General features: G+C 38.3%; 1 protein-coding gene across 1 annotated transcript; it reads right to left on the bottom strand.

The window, feature by feature from the left end:
• Positions 1 to 718: 718 nt before the first annotated feature.
• LOC104899032 (probable disease resistance protein At4g33300) lies at positions 719 to 7,025 on the bottom strand. The gene is made up of 5 exons (XM_010686172.4): positions 6,040 to 7,025; positions 2,557 to 2,951; positions 2,101 to 2,456; positions 1,785 to 1,990; positions 719 to 1,654 (listed from the first exon to the last, which is right to left on the bottom strand). The coding sequence occupies exons 1-5, from the start codon at positions 6,713 to 6,715 to the stop codon at positions 825 to 827; spliced, it is 2,463 nt and encodes an 820-aa protein (XP_010684474.2). The 5' UTR covers positions 6,716 to 7,025; the 3' UTR covers positions 719 to 824.
• Between the last annotated feature and the right edge of the window lie 5,153 nt (positions 7,026 to 12,178).

The following is a 12,178-nucleotide window of genomic DNA, read 5'->3' as shown; positions in this document are numbered from 1 at the left end:
AGATTTATTGGCGATTTCAAAATATTTTTCAATAAAACCTTTACAATGAGATAATCAAATACGCGTTCATCTTGTGTAAGCGAATCAGAACACGCTTAAAAGCATGCCATCTCCACCACTGACACAACAATGTCCCCCAGTCTTTCTCCTTTCCATTTCAGAAAAAAAAAGTTATTTCATTGTTCATATGGAAAATTCCCATCTATCTGGTTCTACCATAGTGGAACTCCAAATTGGATAATTCCACCATAGTGGAACTAAAAAACGGTCACCGAAAAAATTAAGGTAGTTCTACGCCAGCAAGTGTTTGAATTTTATATCTTTGATATTAAAATAAGTAACAAAAAATACAATGTTCTCTCAAGAAACTATTTAGTAAAAGATCGAGTCAATTGTGTACTTTAACAGAAGATGCATGAACTCCGGTGAAAGACCATGAATCCTACAAAAAGAGTATTATACTACTCGAGGGTTATTCCGGGATTACCCCTCCCACACTCAAGTCAGTGGATGATTGAGGAGAGAGATAATGTGATCAATGTAGAAAGAGAAGCTCTAGTTTCTAGGTGAGGATCTTCAATACCCCTTTATGATAGAATTGTTTCGCTTTTATATTCGTCAACAACTTATGATTATGAGGACGAAAATATTGTTTTACCCCTGAAAATATGAGATATTGCCAAAACGGATCTTTTCCAGGATTGGGCCAGTCCAAATATCGGGCCAAACACATAATACATATAAATATACGAAGGTTTTATTAAATATATACGAGCTGTAAATAACATTAACCTCAATACTAACATAAAGTTTCTGTATGCTATTTACTCTGTCAGCCAATCTAGATCAAAACATTCCTCAGCAACCTGAACCCGGAGTCCAGGCAGAACCAATTCCAACTCCTGCCACATCCACGATATATCTTCATCACATATCACATGCCGTAGTGACTGCAAAGATACAACAGATTTCGGCAGTGATCTTATGTAGGAACACTCACGCATGTCAATCTTCTCTAATCTCATTAAACTACCAAAACTTTCTGGAAGAAATACCAAATTGACACATTGAGAGATGTCGAGGTACTTGAGACGAACAAGCTGGCATATCCCAGGAGGGAGAGTTTTCAAATTTGGGCAAGCATAGACTCTCAGAATCTGTAGAGAATCCAGCATACCCAAGTCAGAAGGTAGCTCTTTAAGGCTGTGGCAATTGGTGATGCTCAGACTCACTAGCGAACGAAGCAAGCATATGCTGACAGGCAGCTTCACCAGGTCTATACAATGATCTATTGTGAGTTCTGAAATATGGGGGGAAAATGGCAAATCCACGACAGAATCGTCAAAACTAGTGTGAATTTTACATAAGACTAGGGATACTTTGCGCAATTTTTCGAATGGTAAGGTACGCTTGGGTAATTGAGGAACGGAGATCTTTTCGAACCAAAGACTCCTCAAGTTGGCCATATTAGCAAATACTGATAAGTTGAGGAGGACTGCATGTGAAGTGCTGCTATTGATTATGATTAAGGCCCTTAGCCTTCCCATATTCGTTATGAAGGGCGGAAGAAAGTACTCGCCTGAGGAGAAGTTTAGTATAAGCACTTCAGCCTTGGGGAAATCCATGGCACACCAATCCATTTCCTTCATTATACCTGGATATTGTATTGCAAATCAAAGAGCTATTAGAAACCTATATGAATCCATCAAATCAAGTGCACAAATTGGGGTGGTGAAACTTGCCACCTGTGCAGTGAACACTACAGCATGCACAGCTTGAAATACCTGTATGAAGTGAAACAATCTGGGCATTGAATGGCTGATCTGAATTCCTTTCCCATTCTTTTGGAAGGCTTGCTTCTCTGCGGGGCATAAACAGCCGCTTTCGATGATTAATGTTCCCAGAATTACTTAAATGCAAAGCTAGGTCTCTCAATACGTCATGCTGCATCACGAAGATGGTATAATAACTACTATACAGATCTCCAGCCCTGTCAATTTAACACCGGTAATCAGCACACTATGCAAACGATCATACACAAAGACAACTCTTTTTAAAGTAAAGCGGATTACAAGATATGATTCCTGGAATAAGAAATACCTTGCATCTTTCACCATAGTAATAAGATTCTTCTCTGATAGCTCAATGAGAACAGCAAAAGCCTCTTCTTCATCAATGTCATGAATCTCAACCCATATGTTAATTAAAACATCAAGAGGGATCTTCTTGTCCTCGGGGAAGCACGCTAAGTCTAGGAAACACTCTCTAACCTTTTCTGGCAAGTAAGATATACTTGTTTCCATCCGTTTCAGCAAATTAATCTCATGAGATTCACCAATAGGCTCACCACGTGAAAGTCGATTCCTTGCACTTATCCAGAACAGTTGTGGTTGGCCACGTAATGAAGCACCGATGACTTTAAGAGCCAAAGGAAGCCCTTTACATTCACTGACAAGCTAATAACAAGCCAATTGCAGAAAAATGTAAAGAGCAGCACAAACTACAGACTGAAAAATGCACAAAACTTTTTAGATAACAAAAGAATTGAAACATTACCTGTTGGACTAATGGTTCATCAGCACAAAAAGGAACAGAATTCTGCCCAAAAGCAGAGTTACAAAAGAGAGCCATAGCTTCAGTATTGTTCAACAATTCTACCTCATAGGACTCGTTAACAACAGTTGGAAACTTTGACCTTGAAACCACAAGGGTTTTGCAACCAGGTACCCGGAAATTAAGCTGCTCCAGCACTGATAATGACCAAACGTCATCCAAAACCACGAGAGCCCGAGCTCTAACTGTCTTTTCACATTGAAGGTTCCATTGGGAAACCACAGCATTGGTATCCATATATTCGGTTTCTGACAAAAACCTCCATACCCTTAATTTTAGTTCCTCCACATTAGGGGACTGAGATACAGTCAGGAACAATATCCGGTTGCTAAAGTAAGCTGCAAGAATTTGATCAAGAGAAAGTCAGAAGCAAGGGTACCCATAATACAAACTGAAAATCAAAATATCTTTTACTGAGGGGAGCTGAAGCTCAACTTAAAAATCAAATAATGGGTCAATAGGCCAAGTCTAATCATCTACTAACTTCTGAAACCAAGACCTCAATAATTGACAAAAACAATCATTTCCTTTTTGAATTAATAGTAGTAACAAATCAGAAGAATTACTAAGCAAAAGGAAGTAAATAACAAAAAAAAATTCTAATTGGCCCTTTTCTACTGCATTTATTCAAATTGATTACTGTAATTTCAAGCAAAGTATCAACTTCTTCTTGGATCTCTCTAACAGCATATCTAGTTTCAGGGGAAAAAATGTGGTCGCGTTCGCGGTCGCGGGAACACGCTCGCGTTGTCAGGAAAACTGCTTGTAACGGGAAATAGAATGTTTCGCGGACAACGCGATGTGAATTTTTTATAAAAAATTCACTTTCATATTTTCTAACCTTATTTACTTTGTTTTAGTTTATGAAACATTATTACAACATAATATAATCAAATTTATCATAATATTATGTTTCATTAGCTATATAATTAAATCGTAAAATTCTTTTGGCCAATATTAAAAAAGAACGCAGATAAAAGCATTCTAGCGCCGCGAGTTCGCGTTATGGAACGGACAACGCGGCAAGAAGTATGGCGTTCCGTAACGCGATTTCACGGAACGACAAATCCAAAATATGTTACAAAACGGTCAAAATGGGAGAGTTTTAATTACATGGTTTCAACTACTTTTGACCAAATTTTTTGTATACCAAGAAAATCAAAGTGACAGTCAGTTCACTCCGAAATAAACGGAAACAAAATATATCTCAAATCTTCAACTTTATGTTTAATAACTACGACTACATATTTAGATGGAACGATGATACATACTTAGAGGGTGTTTGGGGAATCTTTATAGTAAACCTGGGTGTACCATGCTCATGGTACACCCAAGGCTATTTTCGCCAAATGAGCAAATTGGGCAAATGAGCAAAATGAGCAAATGATCAAATGCTGGGAAGCTCGGACTCGGCCACCACCCCCGCCGCACCGGTGTCGACACGAACGACACGGGTGCGGACACGAAATCCGGGTCGGACCTTTGGGGGAGAAAGTGGACTCGGCACTTTAGGGTTTTAATAACTTGGGTTGAAAATTTTTGGGGGCTACCAATGCTTTTGCAGAGAGAAAAGAGAGAAGAGAGAGGAGAGAGGAGAGAGGAGAGAGGAGAGAGGAGAGAGAAAAGAGAGAGGAAAGAGAAATCAGAAAAAATGAGTGACTTTTGCTCTTTGGGAATTGTCAAGACTTCAATGCTTTAATGGTTGAAGCTTTCAATACTTTGATATTTCTTTTTTCTGTTTTTGTTGTCTATTCTTTAATGATGCAAGCTGTCATAGCCGTTATACGTTTTTTTTTCTCTTTCTTGTTATGTGATTTGTAGGATATACAACGTATTTAATACTTTATGCTTTTTTAAGAAATTAATTACTAAAAAATAATTATAAAAAACTAAAATATATTTCAGATACAAATAATTAATTCAATATTATTTCACTTGTTGCCGTGTCCCCGAGTCCAACACCCGTACCCGACTCCCAGCATCCTAGATCAAATGAGTAAATGAGTAAATGAGTAAAATAAGCAAATGAGCAAGTATTTTTACTCATTTAAAAAAATGAGCGAACACTTCTACCCAAATGAGCAATCTTTGTCATTTTCTCATCATCATCTTCCTCACTTTCAGATCTGAAAATTTCTTTTTTTTTTTTTTGTGAATTTTAAATCTCCATTGTTAGAAGATTTGGAAGGAGGAGAGAGAAGAATTGAAACAACAGCAACAACAACGATAGAACAAATGAGCAACGATTAAAACAACAACGACATAACAAATGTGCAACAATGGCGTCGGAAAACCCTAAACCCCCAATCATCATGAGAAATTTCTTAAAATTAAGAAAAATGGTGAAAAAAAATTGGGGAAAAATCATGAGAGAGAAAACGAAGAAGAAGCAAGAGAAGAAGTGGAGGTACTAGAATGAAAATGAAAAGCCGAAAAAACTCACGTCACCATTAATGAACAAACTGGAACAGGAGAGCAGATGAAATGGAGGAGAAAGAAAGAGATTGATGCGTCGATGACGATGATTAATACGAATTGCGGTGATAATTAGCGTCATGTTTCGAGGTTTCATGGAGATTCAGATGAAGAAATGGAGGAAGAAGATGATGATGGTGGTGAAAGTTGCCGGAAAGAACAAATTAGGAAATTGAAGTTTTAATTAATTATGGAAATGCCCCTGTCATAGTACACCCGGGTGTACCATGAGTGGATTCGGTTTTGGTATAGAAAAAATTGATGTAGGAAACGGATTCAAATAAGCGTTTCCATTTCTAATTGTTTGGTATGAGTGTTAAGTAACAAATACCGTTTTCGGAGGGAATCACAATCCCCCCATTTGTTACTCTTATCAAACTAGTGGAAACAAATCACGTTTCCTTCCTCAATCATAAACTTCTCAATTGTTTCCGTTTCCATTATGATACTAAGCAGCTATTAAAGGTAATAATTATTATTTACATTTCCTCTCCTTATCTAAATCCTTTCCATTCTGTTTCCATTAATCATACAAAACGCCTCCTTAATGTAAATCTATACTTTGTATTTAAATTCTACGAATGCATACTTGTAGCATTTGAATTACGAATTTACCATTCCATTTACGAAATTTGTTCATATGGGATATATCAGGCAATTTCTCCTCTTAACTAACATAATAATGTTTTCCTACCTATCAACTATTCATTACAAAAATCTATTTTAACTACAAAAAATATATAATAATATATGACAAATAAAAATTATAAGAACTACACAATTAGATTCATCTCAAACCATATAATAATAATATTTTTTTCAATACTTTTATGAACATGAAAAATAGTAATTACTGATTAAAGTCTGACTTGGAATATTATATGTATTGTATATTTTGAAACGGGGGCAATATGATCATAAGAAAAATAATAAAAAGTTGACGAGACTTACATTTAAGTTGATCATCCCTGCAAAGTTGTTTAACAATAGTTGTTTTACCACTACCACCAATTCCACGTATCCCAACAACACCATCACTCTTATTCATAACCATTTCCTTCACCTTCTTAACACCCATCTCCAAACTCACCCCTAAAGTACCATCAAACACCCCATCTATTTCCTCGACTCTTTTGATCTCCTCCAACCATCCTCCATCACCACCTCCAATCCTCAACGATCCGAGTTGCGCCTCAATCCGCCTAGTGGATGCGTCCATCCGATCAAACCGCTCGGCAGAATCGAACCTCAGATGATGAACATCAGCTAGGACGTGAGCTTGCATTGGACCTTGCACAAACCTTGCCACTATCTTCTCTAGCTTCTCCATCTTCCTGGCTAACTGAAGATTCTTGTACACGTTCCACCGGTTCGACGCGAGCACCTTGTTTGAGAGTTCCATACCGGAACGAAGAGTTTCGGAGATTTGGTCTAGCTGAGATTGCCGGAATTGGGGTAGTTCAACGCCGGAGTACTTGATTTCTTGTATGATGGGTAGGAGTTCGCGGATGTGGTGGATCAGCTGGTCCGCGCTTGCTCTGCATAAGGTTGACTTTCGGGCTATTGCTATCAGTTGCTTGAGGAGCTCAGTGGCGATCTCGCCCACAAAAAGATCAGTCACTGCCATGATCGTATTCGTGGGAGGATTAAAATTGGCCAAGTGATTGTAAGGTCATCCTTCCCTCTACCCTTCTACCTTTATAACAGGAGTTCGATTTTCACCCTCGCAATAAGAATTCTCGATTTCTCCCTGAGGATTCTATATTTGATCGTATTAGTGAGTTGGGTGTTCCGACTTCGGAGGTGAGTGAATTATCGAGTTATGGCATTGGCGGCGAATAGTTTGTTTTTGAGTGGGAAGACTTGGGATAGATAAAGTCAGTCAGTCAACGACGAGTATTTTTTTTCTTTTTGATTGGGCCCCATTTAGCTACTCTAGCAGTGACTGGTAAGTGGTAAGGCATCGTAAGAGAGGCCTGATAAAACCATAGCAGCTAGAGACATAAAGTATCTCTAGGATGACTAAAATGCAAATAAAATATGGGAAAAAGTTTGGTTGAGAAAAAAAACGATAGATATTAGACACTTTTGTCTATAGCAAAAGCTAACATCCATGTGGCAACATATAATTAGCACACATGTCACAATATTCTTTATCCAAAACAAATTACTTTTTGCAATTTTTAAACTTGTATATCTCAAGAAATATAATTTAGAAAAAAATAAAAAATATACTAATATTCATATATTTTTATTCTCTACAAATAGACATCCATTTTGATATAATTTCATCATATATCAGTTTTAATTACCTTCCGTCAAACAAGTGTATTGTTATAAGAAACAAGTGTATTTTAACAAGCAACAAGTATATTGTATGGGGAAACAAGTGTATGTTAACAAGAAACAAGTGTATGTTAACGAAAAACAGGTGTATTGTAATAATAAGAAACAAGTGTGTTATAAAAAACAATTGTATTTCAAAAAGAAAAAAGTGTATTGTATTAAGAAACAAGTGTATGGTAATAAGAAACAAGTGTATGTTAACATAAAACAGGTGCATTGTAATAACAAGATACAAGTGTGTTATAAGGATAAGAGTAAAATAAATATATGATGAGATTATATCAAAATGGATGTCTATTTGTAGAGAATAAAAATATAAAAATATTGGTATATTTTTTATTTTTTTCTAAAATATATTTCTTGAGATATACAAGTTTAGAAATTGCAAAAAGTAATTTGTTTTGGATAAACAATATTGTGACATGTGTGCTAATTATATGTTGACACATGGATGCTAGCTTTTTTTTTCTCAGCCAAACTTCTTCCCACATTTTATTTGCATTTTAGTCCTCCTAGAGACACTATATGTCTCTAGCTGCTATCGTTTTATCATAACTCATCGTAAGAGGAGAAATACTTGTCATTTCATTATGAGAGGTCAAAATGTTTTCTTCTACCCCTTTCGTTTCATTTTAATTTATTCACTTGATTGGAGAACCAAAGAGGAAGTACAAAAGGTAGAGAGAGAAACAAAAGAGTGGGTTAAAATCTCTATTATAAAGTGAATGACATAAGTGGAAAAGGATGAGAAAATAGATGTGATATATTACCAAAAATAGAAAAAGCAACAGTGTGTAGATTAAAAAGATACGGACTGTTTTTGCCAAATTCTGATAAGCCAGAACTTAGCTGAGGATCTACAGCTAATATAAATGCAGCTAGGAACAATAAAAGAAGCTAGCTACGGAAATAAACAAATGCAAAAAAGAGACAAGACGTCAAGAAATGGTGACGCGGAAAACCCCAAGGAAAAGGGTAAAAACCGCGGGTAGCAATGAGGCTACCAATCCACTATGTATGAAAATTACAGCTTATAGCTAGCAGCTTGTAGCTTGCACTAAGTACACTTGTAAATATTATGAAAGTAAAGAGAAGTGTTTGAATGTAATTGATACGAATGAACTGCCCTTCCCCAAGAACTTCTACTTCTATTTATACCCGTACATTTATTAGAACGTTGCTCTATATGTTTACGTTACACAACTAACTCCTAATAAGGTGCCATCACCTCCTAATATCAAGGAGTATCTTCACTTCTGCTCAACAACTGCTTCAACCCTATTTTTTAGGCACAATAGCATTATTTGTCTTGGTCTTGATTATCCCTTGTTTTGAATCTTTCTTCGGATTTTACAAGTGCTTGCTGCAGCTGCTAACTGATGCTTTCTAGCTGAACTCCAGGTGGTCACACTAGCCAACGAACCTGCACATTTTTACTTAGAAAAATTTAGGACATAACAATTGCCCCTAACTTGTGATGCCAACCTAGGCGCAACTAAGTTAAAGTCACAAGTTACCAAACAGAGTAAAACACTTGTTAGCACAAAAGATCAGTTCGTCGTTAAGATAAACTTGTGTTTACTTAGAATTTTCATCTTTTCACCTGAAAAATAAAATCTCCTCAAGATAATTTTTTGCTAAAAAGATAAATTTACCTTCCGCTTAAAAGATAATTTCCCTTGGGAAAAGATAAACTTACCCACCATTTGATTGCTTGTTAACAGCTAAAAGATAACTTTTGCATAATCATTAAATTTTTATCTGTTGAGCTAAAATACCGTTGAGCTCCTAGTATTTAAGAGCCATTTACCTCTCCCTGAGACTCTTCTTCACCATAAGCCTTTGCGAATTCTCTCTCTTCAGGTAAATTCTCTCTTCCTCCTTTCGTTCGTTTTCTTAGAGCATTTTAGATCTTTCTTTTTCCCTGATGGGTAAAGCAATAGATGATGTGCCTTCGTCCGTTACTGAGCGAGACATTGACGTACTAAAGGCGCTAGGGAACTTCCCTGAAAGTGCTCAGATTATCCTTCCTACCCCCACATGCAGACCGGAGTCTTGCCCGGAAGACTATGTCTGCTACTACGAACATCCCTTTTATTTAGGCTACAACTACAAATTTCCCCCCCTCTCTAGGTCCTTTATGAAAGTCCTTCATCTATCCCATGGCCAGCTGATGCCAGCCTTTTGGAAAACTTGTTTAACCTTAGAAACCCTAACCAACACCTGGCATCACCCATTTTCTCTAAACGAGCTTCTAACAACCTATAGCGTTAGGAAATCAGGCAAGGGTTTTATAACTTTTAGGGCTAAAGCCCCCTTCCCCTCCACTAATAGAGGGTACAATTGCGTTTGCCTCCATATGGAAGACCAGATATTTTTTCGTAGTGAAAGACTCGCTAGGCGAGGCTGGGAGCTTTCTGGTTGGGGGTTGGTCTAACAAAGGTAATTATTCATCCAATTTGTCTTTTATTCCTAAAAATGAATTAACTAGGTTCTTACCTTGCTTTCCCTGCAGGACTCGGCCCTATAATCTCCCAGATACCTGAACAAGCTGAGAGACTAACAGACCTGCTCAATTTGCCTGCCGAGGAGCGCACATACGTGGCCCCTACTGAGATTGTTCCATTAGATTCGAAGTTTTCTTCTCGCACCAACTCGATGTCTACAGGTAACCCTAGATTACAAAGACATTTTCTACTTTCTAACTTTGGGCACTGGGCTAATCGATTTACTTGATGCATGCAGCTCCAGTTAAATCTAGCAATCTCTCCGACGAGGATGCTATGGACAGGCTGAAAAACAGGAAGAGGTCAGCTGCCTCCTCTGGCCACTCTCAGGCTGAGAAAATCCCTCGCAAGCACCTACGCTCGTCTACAATTTCGGCCACAATCGACATTACAACCGACTCTCCTAAGGACGAGTTCCTTGTGAGTTTTCCTGCTGACTTCCTGGCTGAGGAAGGCTTAGAAGGTGGTATCTAGCCTACAACCGAAAAACTATTGTTTCCAGCTGCACAAAAAAGGTTAAAAGGACAGGATCCTGAGGTTGTTATGAACCACGCTGTCCAGCTATCGCTGCAGGTTAGAAGTACCTTGTACATTATTTCTCATAGTAAATGTTAGTATACCTACTCGTACTTACACTTTTTCTTTTTTATGTCAGCTTGCCCAGAATTGCTTAGCTGCTAGGGACAGCTTGCGAACAGTAGCTTCTCTTCAAGATAAGGTGGCTCGTCTACAAAAAGACAACCTGAGCCACCAAGCCAAGCTGGAGAGGGAGAAACAAGCCAAGTTGGATGCTGACAACAAATTGGCCGCTGAGAAAAAATTAATTGAGAAGGAGAGGCTGGAAAAAGACAAGAAGATAGCTGAGGCCGAGATAGAGATTGCACGCCTGAATGCAGCTGTCAAGGATGCTGAGGAAAGAGCTTTGGATATTCAAGCTGAGGCCAAAATCATAGAGACTGCCAAGTTGGCCTACCTGATCCGGTTCAAGAATATGGACGCTAAGGGTATCAACTTTTACATTGACAGATTTCTCAAGCTGGATTCCATAGCTGCGTTGGAGGCTTTGGCTACAGGCAGCAAGGCGAATGACTCTGAGCAGTCTACAGCTGAGTCTCCAACTACAATTGTGCAACAAGAGGACACTACACCAGGCGACAAAGACAAGGTTGTTGGTGATGATGCCAGCGTTGCCTCCTAATTTCTTCAGCTTCCTATTTACTCAATCTCTTAGAACAATTTAATTTCTTTATGCTGTTTTTTACCATTGTCCATGGGGGCAACGTATTTTATGTACGAACATATTTTATCTTTTGATCATATGACTTTTGGCTTTTGATCTTACGATTCGATGTTTTTTTACTTTGAAATACTTTTGTTACATGCATGTTTGTCAATATGTTTACTTGGTGTACTTATTGCCTTTGCTTTGGTTGGGCCCATTTGCTTGGTGCTACGACCATCCATCTAAGTACCGGTGCTTCAACCTTTAGCTGCTTAATCAGGTGCTATGACCACGTAGCTGAATTTTGGTGTTCCAAGTGTTTACCTGGGTGCTGTGACCCCTTGCGTATGTCTGCACGTGGGTAAACCATGAGCAATAATCTTAGAGTATATACATTACCAAAAATTCAGTAAATTTTGCTTACCTGGTGGACCAATGTCTTGTGCAAAACAATGGTTGCCTTACTTGTGATTCTAGTGTCTGTGGCCCCGTAGTAACCTGGCTGATGCCCCAGGTTAGAAATGATATAGCTTGAGATGAAAAGCGTTCCAGCTCCTAGGTACTGCCTTCCCATCCTTAGTGATTAGGCAATAAGCCCCTTTTCCAACTACTTGATCGAACCAGGTAAGGACCTTCCCAACTTATTCCTAACTTACCTGCATTAAGCTCTTGAGTATTCTGGAACACCTTCCTGAGAACCCAATCTCCCACCTTGAATACTTTGGCTTTGACATTTTTGTTAAAGTTGCGGGCCACTATCTGCTGTTGCGCGACCATTCTTACTAGCGCACTATCCCTTAGTTCCTCGATGGAATTCCAGGACGTAGCTGAGTTCTTTGTCATTAGCTTCTAGGGTCAGCAAGCCATACCTAGCTGTAGGGATAGCTACTTCAGCAGGTAACACTGCTTTGCATCCATACACAAGCGAGAAGGGAGTCCTTCCTGTAGCGCCTCTTGGTGTTGTTCTGTTTGCCCAAAGCACCTTAGGCAGCTCTTCTGCCCATTTTCCTTTCTT

The sequence above is a fragment of the Beta vulgaris genome, chromosome 1 (assembly GCF_026745355.1).
Source record: "Beta vulgaris subsp. vulgaris cultivar EL10 chromosome 1, EL10.2, whole genome shotgun sequence".
In the NCBI taxonomy this organism is placed as follows: Eukaryota; Viridiplantae; Streptophyta; class Magnoliopsida; order Caryophyllales; family Amaranthaceae; genus Beta; species Beta vulgaris.
Note: the sequence above shows the minus strand (reverse complement) of the source record. Positions and strands in the feature narration are given on the sequence as shown.

Bases quoted from the DNA above. Each gene is read 5' to 3' on its own strand.
- LOC104899032 (XM_010686172.4), bottom strand. From the start codon at position 6,715: ATGGCAGTGACTGATCTTTTTGTGGGCGAGATCGCCACTGAGCTCCTC. The intron at 2,457-2,556 runs GTAATGTTTCAA...GCTTGTTATTAG, and splicing joins ATGAACCATTAGTCCAACAG to CTTGTCAGTGAATGTAAAGG. The intron at 1,655-1,784 runs GTATTTCAAGCT...TACAATATCCAG, and splicing joins GATTGTTTCACTTCATACAG to GTATAATGAAGGAAATGGAT.